Here is an 11275-nt window from a genome sequence, read left to right as displayed (position 1 = left end):
CAAAATCTCCACATTTGAGACCAATCTGTTACAATTTTACAAACCCAGCAGCATAAGTTGGGGTTGGGTATGGTTCAAACCTGCTTTTTTTTGTGCCCTCAAATGAATGGGAGATTTGGTACATCATGACGTCATGGTGGTATTTGCGCGTGCCCCACTCATGTGGGAAAAAAAAAATCCCCATGTGATTATTACTGTAGTTCACGCGGCGCGAGCCCTTTAAGAGCAACGCATCAATGGGTAATCGCCTACTGTGGCTAATATTAGCCACTAGTTAGTTATGTTACATGGCAGTAAAACACCACTGAATGACCAAATTGATATCACTTTTAACCATTTCGAGTAACACTGTTTCCATACGGATCACCAGCGTTAGTTTGTTGTTTATAACGTGGCTATATTTATCATTTATCGTTCTCTATCTCTGATACACTGAAAATACTGGGAGGCGGGCCATAGCGTCTCTGTCGATGATTTGATTCGACACTTCTGGGCACTGGCGTTGGCCAATCCTGGTGTGTTCCACCCCCAAATCAATTGTGTTCTGGCGCAAAGCGAGTGGGTTTCAGGACGAAACAGTCTCGAGCCACTTACGTTATCTTTAGAGCAGCGCAGTAAATACAATATTCCTGGAATGCGAGTTTAACTAAACAGTTACATGTCCTCTGCATTCTACAACAAATAAAGACATTACAATTTGTTTTATTTTGTATCTTACATAGTTATTGGCCAAGTTATGATAGTTTATTCTGCCAGGGTACAGAAGGGAGTATAGGTCGGCCATCTTGCCTGCAGAGTTTTCAAATCAAGTAGAATGCCGTTTTGTAAGAAATCTGGGGGGGTTAGTCCCCCTTTAAAGTAGTTTTAGTTGAGATTGTAGGTTTTGCAGAGACGTAAAATGCCACGCTTTAGATGCTTATATTTCAGATGTTTTGTTTCAAATTTACATTGATATTCTGGTTTGCAGGTGCATCAAATGCCAACATTTTATCCTGGCGATTGGGTTGCATCACATTATAACCCCTCCTGCTACTCCTCCCAAATCCTAATCTGTTCCAACAACCGACCGCTGCAGTCAGCAGCGCTGCTGGCCATTCGGGTGCCCTAAGCGTAATTGCTTCGGTGCCCCCCATCCCAACAAAAACACACAAATGCAATCTTCTTTAAACTGAAGAAATATACTCTTATTATCGATGTTACAAATAGAAACCAGAACTATGAAATAACAATATATCACTATAGGACGAACAATAGAACAGTGTAAAAAAAAGGAGGCCTGAGGGAAACGTGAGTTTGTTTATTCACTGTGTCACAGTTTTAAACAAGGAGATCCACAACTTTCTTTTAAGGGCACCACGGCTGAATGAAAAAAGCAGCGTCCGCACACTCAAATCTGGGGCATCATGGCTCAAAACAGGGCACTGTCCGTTTGACTATATGGTATAATTCCATGCCCCTCACGGTGCCCTACGCACAGCGCATGTGCGTAGCGCTGGCTGCAGTTCTAACAGCTGTCTACAGCTCTGCTGCTCCTCCTGCTGTTGCTGCTCCTGTTGGTCTTAATACTTTCACAACCTTTGAAATGTTTAGCAAAACTGTGACAGCTAATCCAATCATCAGTGCTACACAAAAGAAAGCTATCATTGATTCTCCTGTTGCAACACCCCCCGATTTGATCAAAACCTTCTTAAAGATATTGATTTTAGTCTGATCTATGGCCTCTTTTTCTTTCTGCATCTCTGTCTCTGCTGCTTGCAGCATCTCATTGGTGTAGCAGCCTCCATTGTTTCCCTCAACTATCTCGTCTATTGTGCGGAGAAGCTCTGTCACCTGGAACTGGTTGCTCCTGTAGTTCTCCTGCTGGGTGTTCCAGTACTTGTTATCAATGACGTGGCACCGGCCACCACACTTCATCACAAGATCACTCAGACCTTCACTTTGATTGACAAACTCGTGAATTGTCTCTCCTTCTTCGAGCTGGTCACCATGGGTGAAGAGAACTGCACCGTATCTGAAAGCTTCTTCAGAGAAATATTGGCTGATTTTTTTGATGACGTCCTCCTCCTGGTCTGTGAATCTGTCCACCCTCAGCACAATGAGGAAAGCATGAGGCCCAGGAGCGCACTCTGTGATACACCTCAATATCTCATGCTTCAGCTGCTCCTCAGACTTGGCTGTGTCAAAGAATCCGGGAGTGTCTATCAAAGTAACACTTCTTCCCTGGACAGATCTGGACTCTGCTTTACACATACTTGTTTGAAGGTCAGTAAAATGATTGATTTTGAACACAGTCTCTCCAAATATGGTGTTTCCTACGCTGCTTCTCCCAGCTCCAGCTTTCCCCATCAGGACAATCTTCCTTGTATTCAGCACTAGAAGAGAAAAATGGCTATTAATAATACTGTACATTTGTCTCTAGCCTGCTTCCTTACCTTGTCACTTGGGTTCTCAAAGGGTTTTCCCATTTCGTTTGTGGTGTCACCGTAAATAATATTACACAGTGCAAAGTACAGGAAGAGTAGTTTGTGGACACATTATTCACTATTAAAGTGGTATTAGTAGAGCGGATAAGCACAATAATTGTGCACTTTTTGAAAGAAACCTGAAATTTCTCACATAGTGAGTGAATACCATAAGGTTTATTTTCAGATGTGGAGGGAAGGCGGATTTGACCTCAAATCCAAGATGGCCACCATTTCCCCAAGTCCAATGTACAAATGTGCTGACAAAAATTGTGCACCTTTTCAGAGAAGCATGACATTTCTCACATAGTGAGTGAATACCATAAGGTTTATTATCAGATGTGGAGGGAAGGCGGATTTGGCTTCAAATCCAAGATGGCTGCCATTCCCCCGGGTCTAATGTACAAATGTGCTTATAACAATTGTGCACTGCTTCCAAAAAGCATGACATTTCTCACATAGTTCAAGTTCAAGTTCAAGTTTATTAGTGTCCCAAAGGGCAAATTGAGTTGCAGCATATATACATACAAATAAGAACATTGACAAGAAACAACACAAGTAGCATGTTAAACATGTTACATGCATATAGTTAGAATAAATAAAAGGCTAAATAAAACATCAAGGACCTTGTTTGTGGCACACAATGACCGATAATGTGCAAGGTAGCATTAAAGTGCACAGCAATCGGTAAAGTGCACAGCGATCGGTAAAGTGCACAGCGATCGGTAAAGTGCACAGCGATCCGTAAAGTGCACAGCGATCCGTAAAGTGCACAGCGATCAGTAAAGTGCAGACACGCAGCGACCGGTAAAGTGAGGTAGTAGAATAAAGTGCACAAATGGCCAGTAAAGTGCACAAAGTAATGAAAGGTAAATCAATAGTTAAAAACAATAAAAGCAATAAAACAATAGAAACCATAAAATCAATAGAAACTAGGGGTGTCACGATACACTCAGTTCACGATACGATACGATTTTATTTGAAATGCACAAATACAAAACATGCTGTTGTGGGAAATTGTTATTACAATAACAACTAGAAAAAACATGAGATTGGAGATAAGGCTTATCTTGAAATAGAATAGTTACACCGTCACTTAGATTTACTTTGAACTAAAAGGTTTCTCAGCAGTATAAATTCTCATTATGCATCTTCAGTTTTTCTTCAAACTCAAACAACAAGACTTTTCTTAGTCTATTTTTTATGCATCTTCAGTTTTTCCTGTCAAGTAAACAGTTTTGCCAGAAACTCAATTGAATGGTTTCTCTCCTGTATAACTTCTCATGTGTCTCTTCAGAGACTTGTTCAACCAAACTACTTTCCACACATTGAACTTCAACAAACAAAGACGTTTCTTAGTCTATTTTTTTTGGGGGGGGGGGGGGGGGGGGGAATCGCGATATGAGATTTCATCTCAACGATACATATCGTGACGTTTTACTATCGCAAAATTTCGTGGGACGATATATTGTGACACCCCTAATAGAAACAATAAAACAATACAAACAGCGGCGGAGGCTGAAAGTAAAAAATGATAATAAAACACTAAACCATCAATGCCTTCCCTCAGCAGCGTTCAATGCTTGAATGGAGACAGGGACAAAGGAGAACTTGTGCCTATTTTTTGTGGCCCGTGGGGCACACAGTCGACGACCAGAAGGAAAGAGCCTGTACTCCGAGCTTAGAGGGTGGGCTGCGTCTGAACGGATGGACAAAGCCTTCTTAAGTACTTGTCTGTTAAAGACATGGTCGAGGCTGTCCAGATGGATATCGGCTACTTTAGAGGCCACCTTCACAATTTTTCCGAGGGAATTCTTATCCTTAACACATTGACTGCCAGCCGTTTTTTTCTTGCTGTAGGTAGCTTCTGCCAAGCCGTTTTTTTGAGGATTGTGGCTCATTTTACAAGCGCCGAGGATTATTTTCTGCTTGGAGTTTGTGAACATACAATATCTCAAAAGTACTAATAGAATGTGTACTTTCTCTGTCTAAAAGAGTTAGTTTGTAGAGTTAGTAGTTATGTAAGCATTATCAGTTGAATACAGCATGGTTTTAGCATGAGAAAAAATATTCAGAGATAAACGGCTTTTTGTGAAATTCGATAGAGCTGTCACTTTAACCATTCATTTTTGGCTCTCTCTCTCTCTCTCTCTCCCTCCCCCTCTCGCTCTCTCTCTCTCTCTCTCTCTCTCTCCCTTCCCCTCGCTCTCCCTCCCTCTCTCTCTCTCTCTCTCTCTCTCTCCCTCCCTCTCGCTCTCCCTCCCTCTCTCTCTCTCTCCCTCCCTCTCGGGAGGGAGACGCACTAGGTTTAATCCTAGTGAGAGGGGGAGAGGGAGAGAGAGAGAGAGAGAGAGAGAGAGGGAGGGAGGGAGAGAGAGAGAGCGAGAGAGAGAGAGAGAGAGAGAGGGAGAGAGGGAGAGAGCGAGAGGCTTCAACTCCTCCCTCTTCTTGGCTGCCGCGGCCGTCACAGTCTCAGTGCTTTTGCTGCTCTCCTGTGCCTGTCTGCAGGCTGCTGTTTGAGGAAGTCGACTCGCTCGCTTCTTGGGAGTTTTGGTTGAGAGAAGCTTTTGCGATTCTGGTCATATTTATGCTGCGTGTTTCAAAGTGTGTTCCACCTGTAATGTATTATGTAAATTTGCAATCCCGCATCGCCAGCAATCAGTGCGAAAACGAGAGCGTTTTCCCCCAACCATTTTCATGAGAATGTAATACTGTAAAATCGCCTCGCCATTTCCTTGAATGGCTTTGCTCCCTTTTTCTTTGATTTCGCTCGTCTGGGGGAGCACTGTCAACACTTAGTGGGTCGGTAAAATAGATTATACACATTCAATACCTCCAATAATTGTACAGGAGACGTAAAAGGGATTGATCAACGCCCCACCGTCAAAAAAAAAAAAAACGTTTTTTTTTACGTATCCATACGTCGCTGGCAGTCAAGCGCTGGATTTTTTTTGACGTATGCATACGTCGCTGGCAGTTAACGTGTTAATACACAGGTTACCATACCAACAGGCAATGGAGAAGGAAATTACTGACTCGATATAGGCACTATAAAACAGTTTCATCAGAGTCTTATCAATTTGGAACTTTGCAAGTTTCCTCAGGCAGTGTAGACGTTGCTGACCTTTTTTACACAACATGTCAGAGTTCAGGTCGAATTTGAGCTTGTCGTCAATTATCGTGCCTAGATATTTATAACTGGTGACAAGATCCACATTCTGACCATTAAAAACACTGTTCTGAGGTGTAGGAGGGGAACGTCTGTAATCAATGCAGATTTCTTTTGTTTTCGAGACATTGATCTGCAAGAAAGCATCATTACACCAGGACAGGAAATCATTGATAACCTGCCCGTGGCCGTCCTCATCATCCTTAAGCAGGCTGACGATGACAGAATCGTCAGCCTGCTTAATGATGAATCTGTTGTTATAAAGGCCACAACAGTCGTTGGTGTAAAGAATGTAAAGAAAGGCGGATAAGACGCAGCCCTGAGGCGAGCCGGTAGAGGATGACAAGATGCTAGATAAAATCCCATTAACTCTTACTCTTTGAGATCTGTTAGTAAGGAAGTCAAGGATCCAGCCCACTAAACATGCATCCAAACCAAACGTGCTGAGTAGTTTATCTACCAGGACATGGGGCTGGATGGTATTAAACGCTGATGAGAAATCAATGAAGAGCAGCCTGGCATGGTTTTTACTACCTTCTAGATGTTTGTAAAGAAGATTGAGTAGGGTGGCAGTAGCGTCCAGTCTTGGACGCTACTGCCCCCTTCCAGGGGCGTATTCACTCACCATAAGGTTTATTGTCAGATGTGGAGGGAAGTCAGATTTGGCCTAAAATCCAAGATGGCCACCATTCCTCCCTAGTCTAATGTTCAAGTGTGCTCATAGCATGATAAAAGTTTCACAAATCTGAAAGTATTTCTTGGTGAGAGTGTAGGGTCCCCTTGGTAATCTAGAACAGATTTGAAAGTTATAAGTGTAATGGTATTTGAACTAGACCTGGTTTTATGTGGTCTAGATGGGGCAAAAACAATATTCTTTCCTGGGCCTCATAGGGTTGTACTCAAAATTCATCCCCTGCTATGCCTCTGTCGTGGAACCCTCTCTCTCTCTCTCTCTCTCGTCCCGAAGCGGATAGAGACTGAGAACTGAGTCTACTCTCAGTGAGGAGGATGCTGCTGACGTGACGGTGACGCTGTGGTTTTATGGGCATGAGCACACCTCCACAATGCTTTTGGGCATAAACACGCCTATACAGAGATGTGCGCCGAGATAACGTGAGCGCAGCGGGCCGAAATGCCCACAATTAGGGCTTTGCTGTTCCAGCGCAAAACGGGCGCTAACGCAAATCGGGAAGATAGAGCCCATAGTGTCTTTTTCTTTAATCTGGTGGCAGCATTTTTCAGTAAAAAGTGAAACGACACAGATGGTTTATAGTAGGGCTGCACGATTAATCGTATTTTCATCGTCATCGCGATATGAAAATGCGCGATGAACACATCGCAAAAGTCACGTGTTATCGCAATATATATATATATATTTTTTTACAGTGCACCTGAACGCAACATGCAAGATACCGGCTGAATACGTGTCCAAATGTTCATGTCATTCTGGCCAATACTCCACTTCTGTTATAACATTTCAGTCTGGAATATGGAATATCTTTCAATAATCGTTATGACTAAAAGGCTAAAAGTAATCTCATGTGTAAGAAATGACTGTTCTACATTGAAGTAAAAATGTAAGTTTAAGTAGGTAAGTAAATGAGTGCATTTTTGTTCGTATGACCCTCAACACAGGCTTTGAGAATCCCGTGCCACTTACTGATACGTATGCTTGAATTAACACTCATATTGCAAAATGAATTTAGGCCCTCGCTGTAATACTTCAGAAGTTGCATGCTCATGCACGAGCCCCAAGCTCCAGGCCGCGGGGGCGCACGCAGGGGCAACAGCATTGCCCCTCGCCTCTCATGTCCGAGGCGGGGGCTTTCGCATGGGGTGAGAAATAGTCTGACATAACGTAGCGTTAACGTTACTTTATTCTCGTCAGAAAACACTCCGATTTGCATGTTAAAACAAGTTTGCAGCCTAGGAATAACTGGAAAACATTTGATTGATATATTAACGTCAGAGGAAGCCAGGATTAGTCAAAACGATATGAGAAATACACAGCACATCTGCCGTGTGACTTTTCCGGGTTTATTGTCCTGCGTGGGGGGGTACAGACGGAGGTAGGGGACGAATTTTGAGGTTTGACTGACAGATTGAGGGCGAATGGCGTTACGAGATTTACTCACAAGATCGTTTTAATGCTTTTCCATTGGTTGCATTTGTTAAAAACCACACAGAGACGTGAAGGGTGACCAATGGCACTGATTTATGACAAAAAGTAAAAAAGTGAAAAAAGGCACATTCGAGGTCCTGGCACAACAGCGACGATATATATATTTTTTTATTATAATAATTATCGGTTATATCGTATCGGTTATCGGCCGAGAATAATATATTTATCGGTTATCGTATCGGCTCTAAAAATCCATATCGTGCATCCCTACTTCCTAGTCAAAGCCATCCGACTGTAGTGATGGCAACAGGGAATGAAAGACGAAATATCCACCTTTGCACATGATGGACAAGCTGGAAAAGTTTCAATTGTGGCTGTGTATTCTTATTCAGTTGAATGCCGTTTTTACACAATTTCTTCTTTCTCCAGTAGACTCACGTTGACTCGTTCAAGTTAGCAAAGATAAACACCACCACTTCCTGTTATAATTTTCAAAATAAAATAGTATTTGATAGGGATGCACCGATCCACTTTTTTTCAGTTCCGATCCGATCCGATATCTTGAATTTGGATATCTGCCGATACCGATATTATTCCGATATCATCGCTATTTTTTCTTGACTATACAGTACAGACAAAAATTCGGCCAATTGAAGAAAAAATGAAAGAAAAATACAACTTGTAAAAAACAAAATGAAGAAAAATATACAAGGCAAATGAGGATACTTCTAAATTAAATCAGCACTATTTAGGCATTGCTGCTTTAAATAAGGGCCCTCTGCCTTTAGCTGGCTCCTACTAAGTGTTAGTGTTTAGTGTTTTGTAATCAATTCTTGGTTCATAATATAATATATATTATAAAACGGCTCTCTCAAATCAAGCAATCTGATTGGTTCACAGCCATTGTATAAATACCGTAACCCACTCTCATAACCCATGGCCATGGGTTATGAGACGCAACTCTCTTACTAAAAGGCTTTGGTTACCTCAAATGACAATGTAGAAAAAACAAAATGGCGGAGACAGCTGTCAGATCCTTGTGAATCGATCTTCGCTTATAACTTTACTAATAGGCTACTTCGCAGAAAATTATGTTTTGTACAAGAATAGACGCGGGCTAATGTCTTCTTTGCAAAAAAAAGGTTGTTAACCCCGCATTTCTAAATAAGACGTAACGTTAGTTGGTGTCGGGCTTTGCAGAAAGCTCTCAGCTTCTCAGCAAGCGCTGAGAATGCAGCGCTGCGCTCGAGCTGCGTGTCGGGCTTTGCAGAAAGCTCTCAGCTTCTCAGCAAGCGCCAGGATTGGCCAATGTCAACTTCAGTCTCCAGAACGATCCAATCAAATCACCCACACGTCTAGAGGTCCCGCCTTACAGTAGTGTTTCAACTGACTCTATCAGAATGCCATGCCAGTCGGACTTATAGTATTATTATTATTATTATTATATTATCATACTTGGAAACCGTTTTATAAAAGCAATATAGCACTCGAGCTGCGTGTGTTGTGGCATATATCCCGCTGATCAGCTGTTATCCCACGAGGCCGCAGGCCGAGTGGGATAACTGCTGAGCAGCGGGATATATTTGCCACAACACACTGGCTCTCATGCTATATTGCTTAAATATCCCACAATAACAATTGGGTCATTAGATATTTCCAAAACAATTTGAATTGATTCGTGAATAGCCTACATTTATTTGCCAAGATATGTCTTGTGTGTCTTTATTTTTACTGAAATGTTTTGTGCAAATGAGTACAACCATGAGTGTGTCGCTATGTATGTGAGGCTACCGGCATTAACGTTACAATACTGCTATAATTTGATGCTGACATCAGAGAGGGAGAGAGAGAGAGAGAGAGCAAACGCCAACAGCCAGGGCAACACGGACAGCTTCACGGTAATCCCTTTGGCCTTTGTAGTGTCTGGTGGAAGTTTGTTCTGCTTCTGGAATGTACTCTCCAAACACCAAAAAGCAAGACCGCAACGTATAATGTTTGCAAAGCTGTTGTTCCGAGGGGTGGACGCTCCATTGGGTTGTCTGAAAGGCATGTGAAATGGCACAGTGAAAATGGCTAATTTCATGAGAGTGTATACCCAGGGGTGTAGTGTACACAACCATGTCAGTCATGGTGTGGGATTATGGAGTTATGCGATTGTACAGTACTTAGAAAGTAAAAAAAACACATTTTTCAAGTTCAGTATTGAGATTTTGACTGTATTTCTCCAAAATGGCACAGTGAAAATGGCTAATTTCATGAGAGTGTATACCCAGGGGTGTGGTGTACACAACCATGTCAGGCGAATATCGAATATAAAACAAATTTCACAGAACACGTTCGGTATATAAGCTACGTGAAAATGTTTGCTGGGTAGTAAAGACAGAGAGAGAGAGAGAGAGAGAGAGAGAGAGCACCAGGAGGCCGACAGTGCAGGGAGAGCAGCTGGATGACTGGGTGAAGACTGAATAATTACATCACAACAGTAATCCTAATGTTAATTTAAATTGAGATATCCCTCTAAATCTACCCTAAAAAGGGACATTTCTGTGCTCACCGTTCATAGTGTAGAGTGTGGACGCTCCCTGGTCCGCGGTCGCTCTCTGGTCGTCCAGTTCCGTACCACTTCACTTCTTGTCATTGACAGGCAGCACATACGTTACGCAAAACCACGCTGTTGATGTAGCTCAAATCCAATCGCTTGCCTGCGTAGGCGGGCACATTAGGGCCGGCCCGCCCTATATGCGAACCAAGCGGCTGCCTACAGCCCCCCCCCCCCCCCCCCCCCCCCCCCCCCCCAAAAAAATAAAAAAAAATAAAAAAAAATAAAAATAAACATAGGCTATAATATTATAGGCTGTGTGTGGTAGTTAAAACATAGGTTGACGTTTATTTATGTTTGTAGTTTAAACAAAAACATAAATACTGTAGGCTACATACAACACAAAAGGCTGTTATTTACCTTTTGTCGCCACCTGGTGAGTAAATATATAATATGTAACTAAAACCATTAAAATTGACAACCGGTCCTGCATGTATCTACCGGTCCTTGGCACAAAAAAGGTTGGGAACCCCTGGTTTAAAGGAGAATTTCGGTTTTTTACACCACGGTCCTCATTTCCAGCTTAAAATATTATGTTTTACTCACCGAAATAGTTTGGCTTCATTCGGATGCCCAGGGAAGATTTTAGCTCCGAGTAGTCTCCTCAAACAGGCTATAACGAGAGCCTGCGGCGAGTGCGGGGCATGCTGCACACGCTCTCTAAATTACACTTTTTCTGTCAGATCACGGTTCATTATGGTTGTAAATATAATTATTTAGCTAATAGCTAGAAGCTAAGCTAACATCAACACAACAGTCAACGTTGATCTGCCCCGGATGGGGTTACAGTGCCCATCTTCCCCCTGTGAAACCACACTTCTTCAGAGGAACCACAGAAGGGGGAAGATACGCACTGTAACCCCATCCGAGCGTGTGCAGCATGCGCCGCACTCGCCGCAGGCTCTCGTTATAGCCTGTTTGAG

General features: G+C 42.6%; 1 protein-coding gene across 1 annotated transcript; it reads right to left on the bottom strand.

The window, feature by feature from the left end:
* Positions 1–1293: 1293 nt before the first annotated feature.
* LOC310774453 (GTPase IMAP family member 7-like) lies at positions 1294–10390 on the bottom strand. Its single transcript, XM_083634524.1, has 2 exons — positions 10308–10390; positions 1294–2372 (listed from the first exon to the last, which is right to left on the bottom strand). The coding sequence occupies exons 1-2, from the start codon at positions 10312–10314 to the stop codon at positions 1516–1518; spliced, it is 864 nt and encodes a 287-aa protein (XP_083490650.1). The 5' UTR covers positions 10315–10390; the 3' UTR covers positions 1294–1515.
* Positions 10391–11275: the final 885 nt, after the last annotated feature.

Source organism: Poromitra crassiceps, assembly GCF_964638095.1.
Source record: "Poromitra crassiceps genome assembly, chromosome: 4".
Lineage (NCBI taxonomy): Eukaryota > Metazoa > Chordata > Actinopteri > Beryciformes > Melamphaidae > Poromitra > Poromitra crassiceps.
This window is presented reverse-complemented; position numbering and strand designations above follow the sequence as displayed.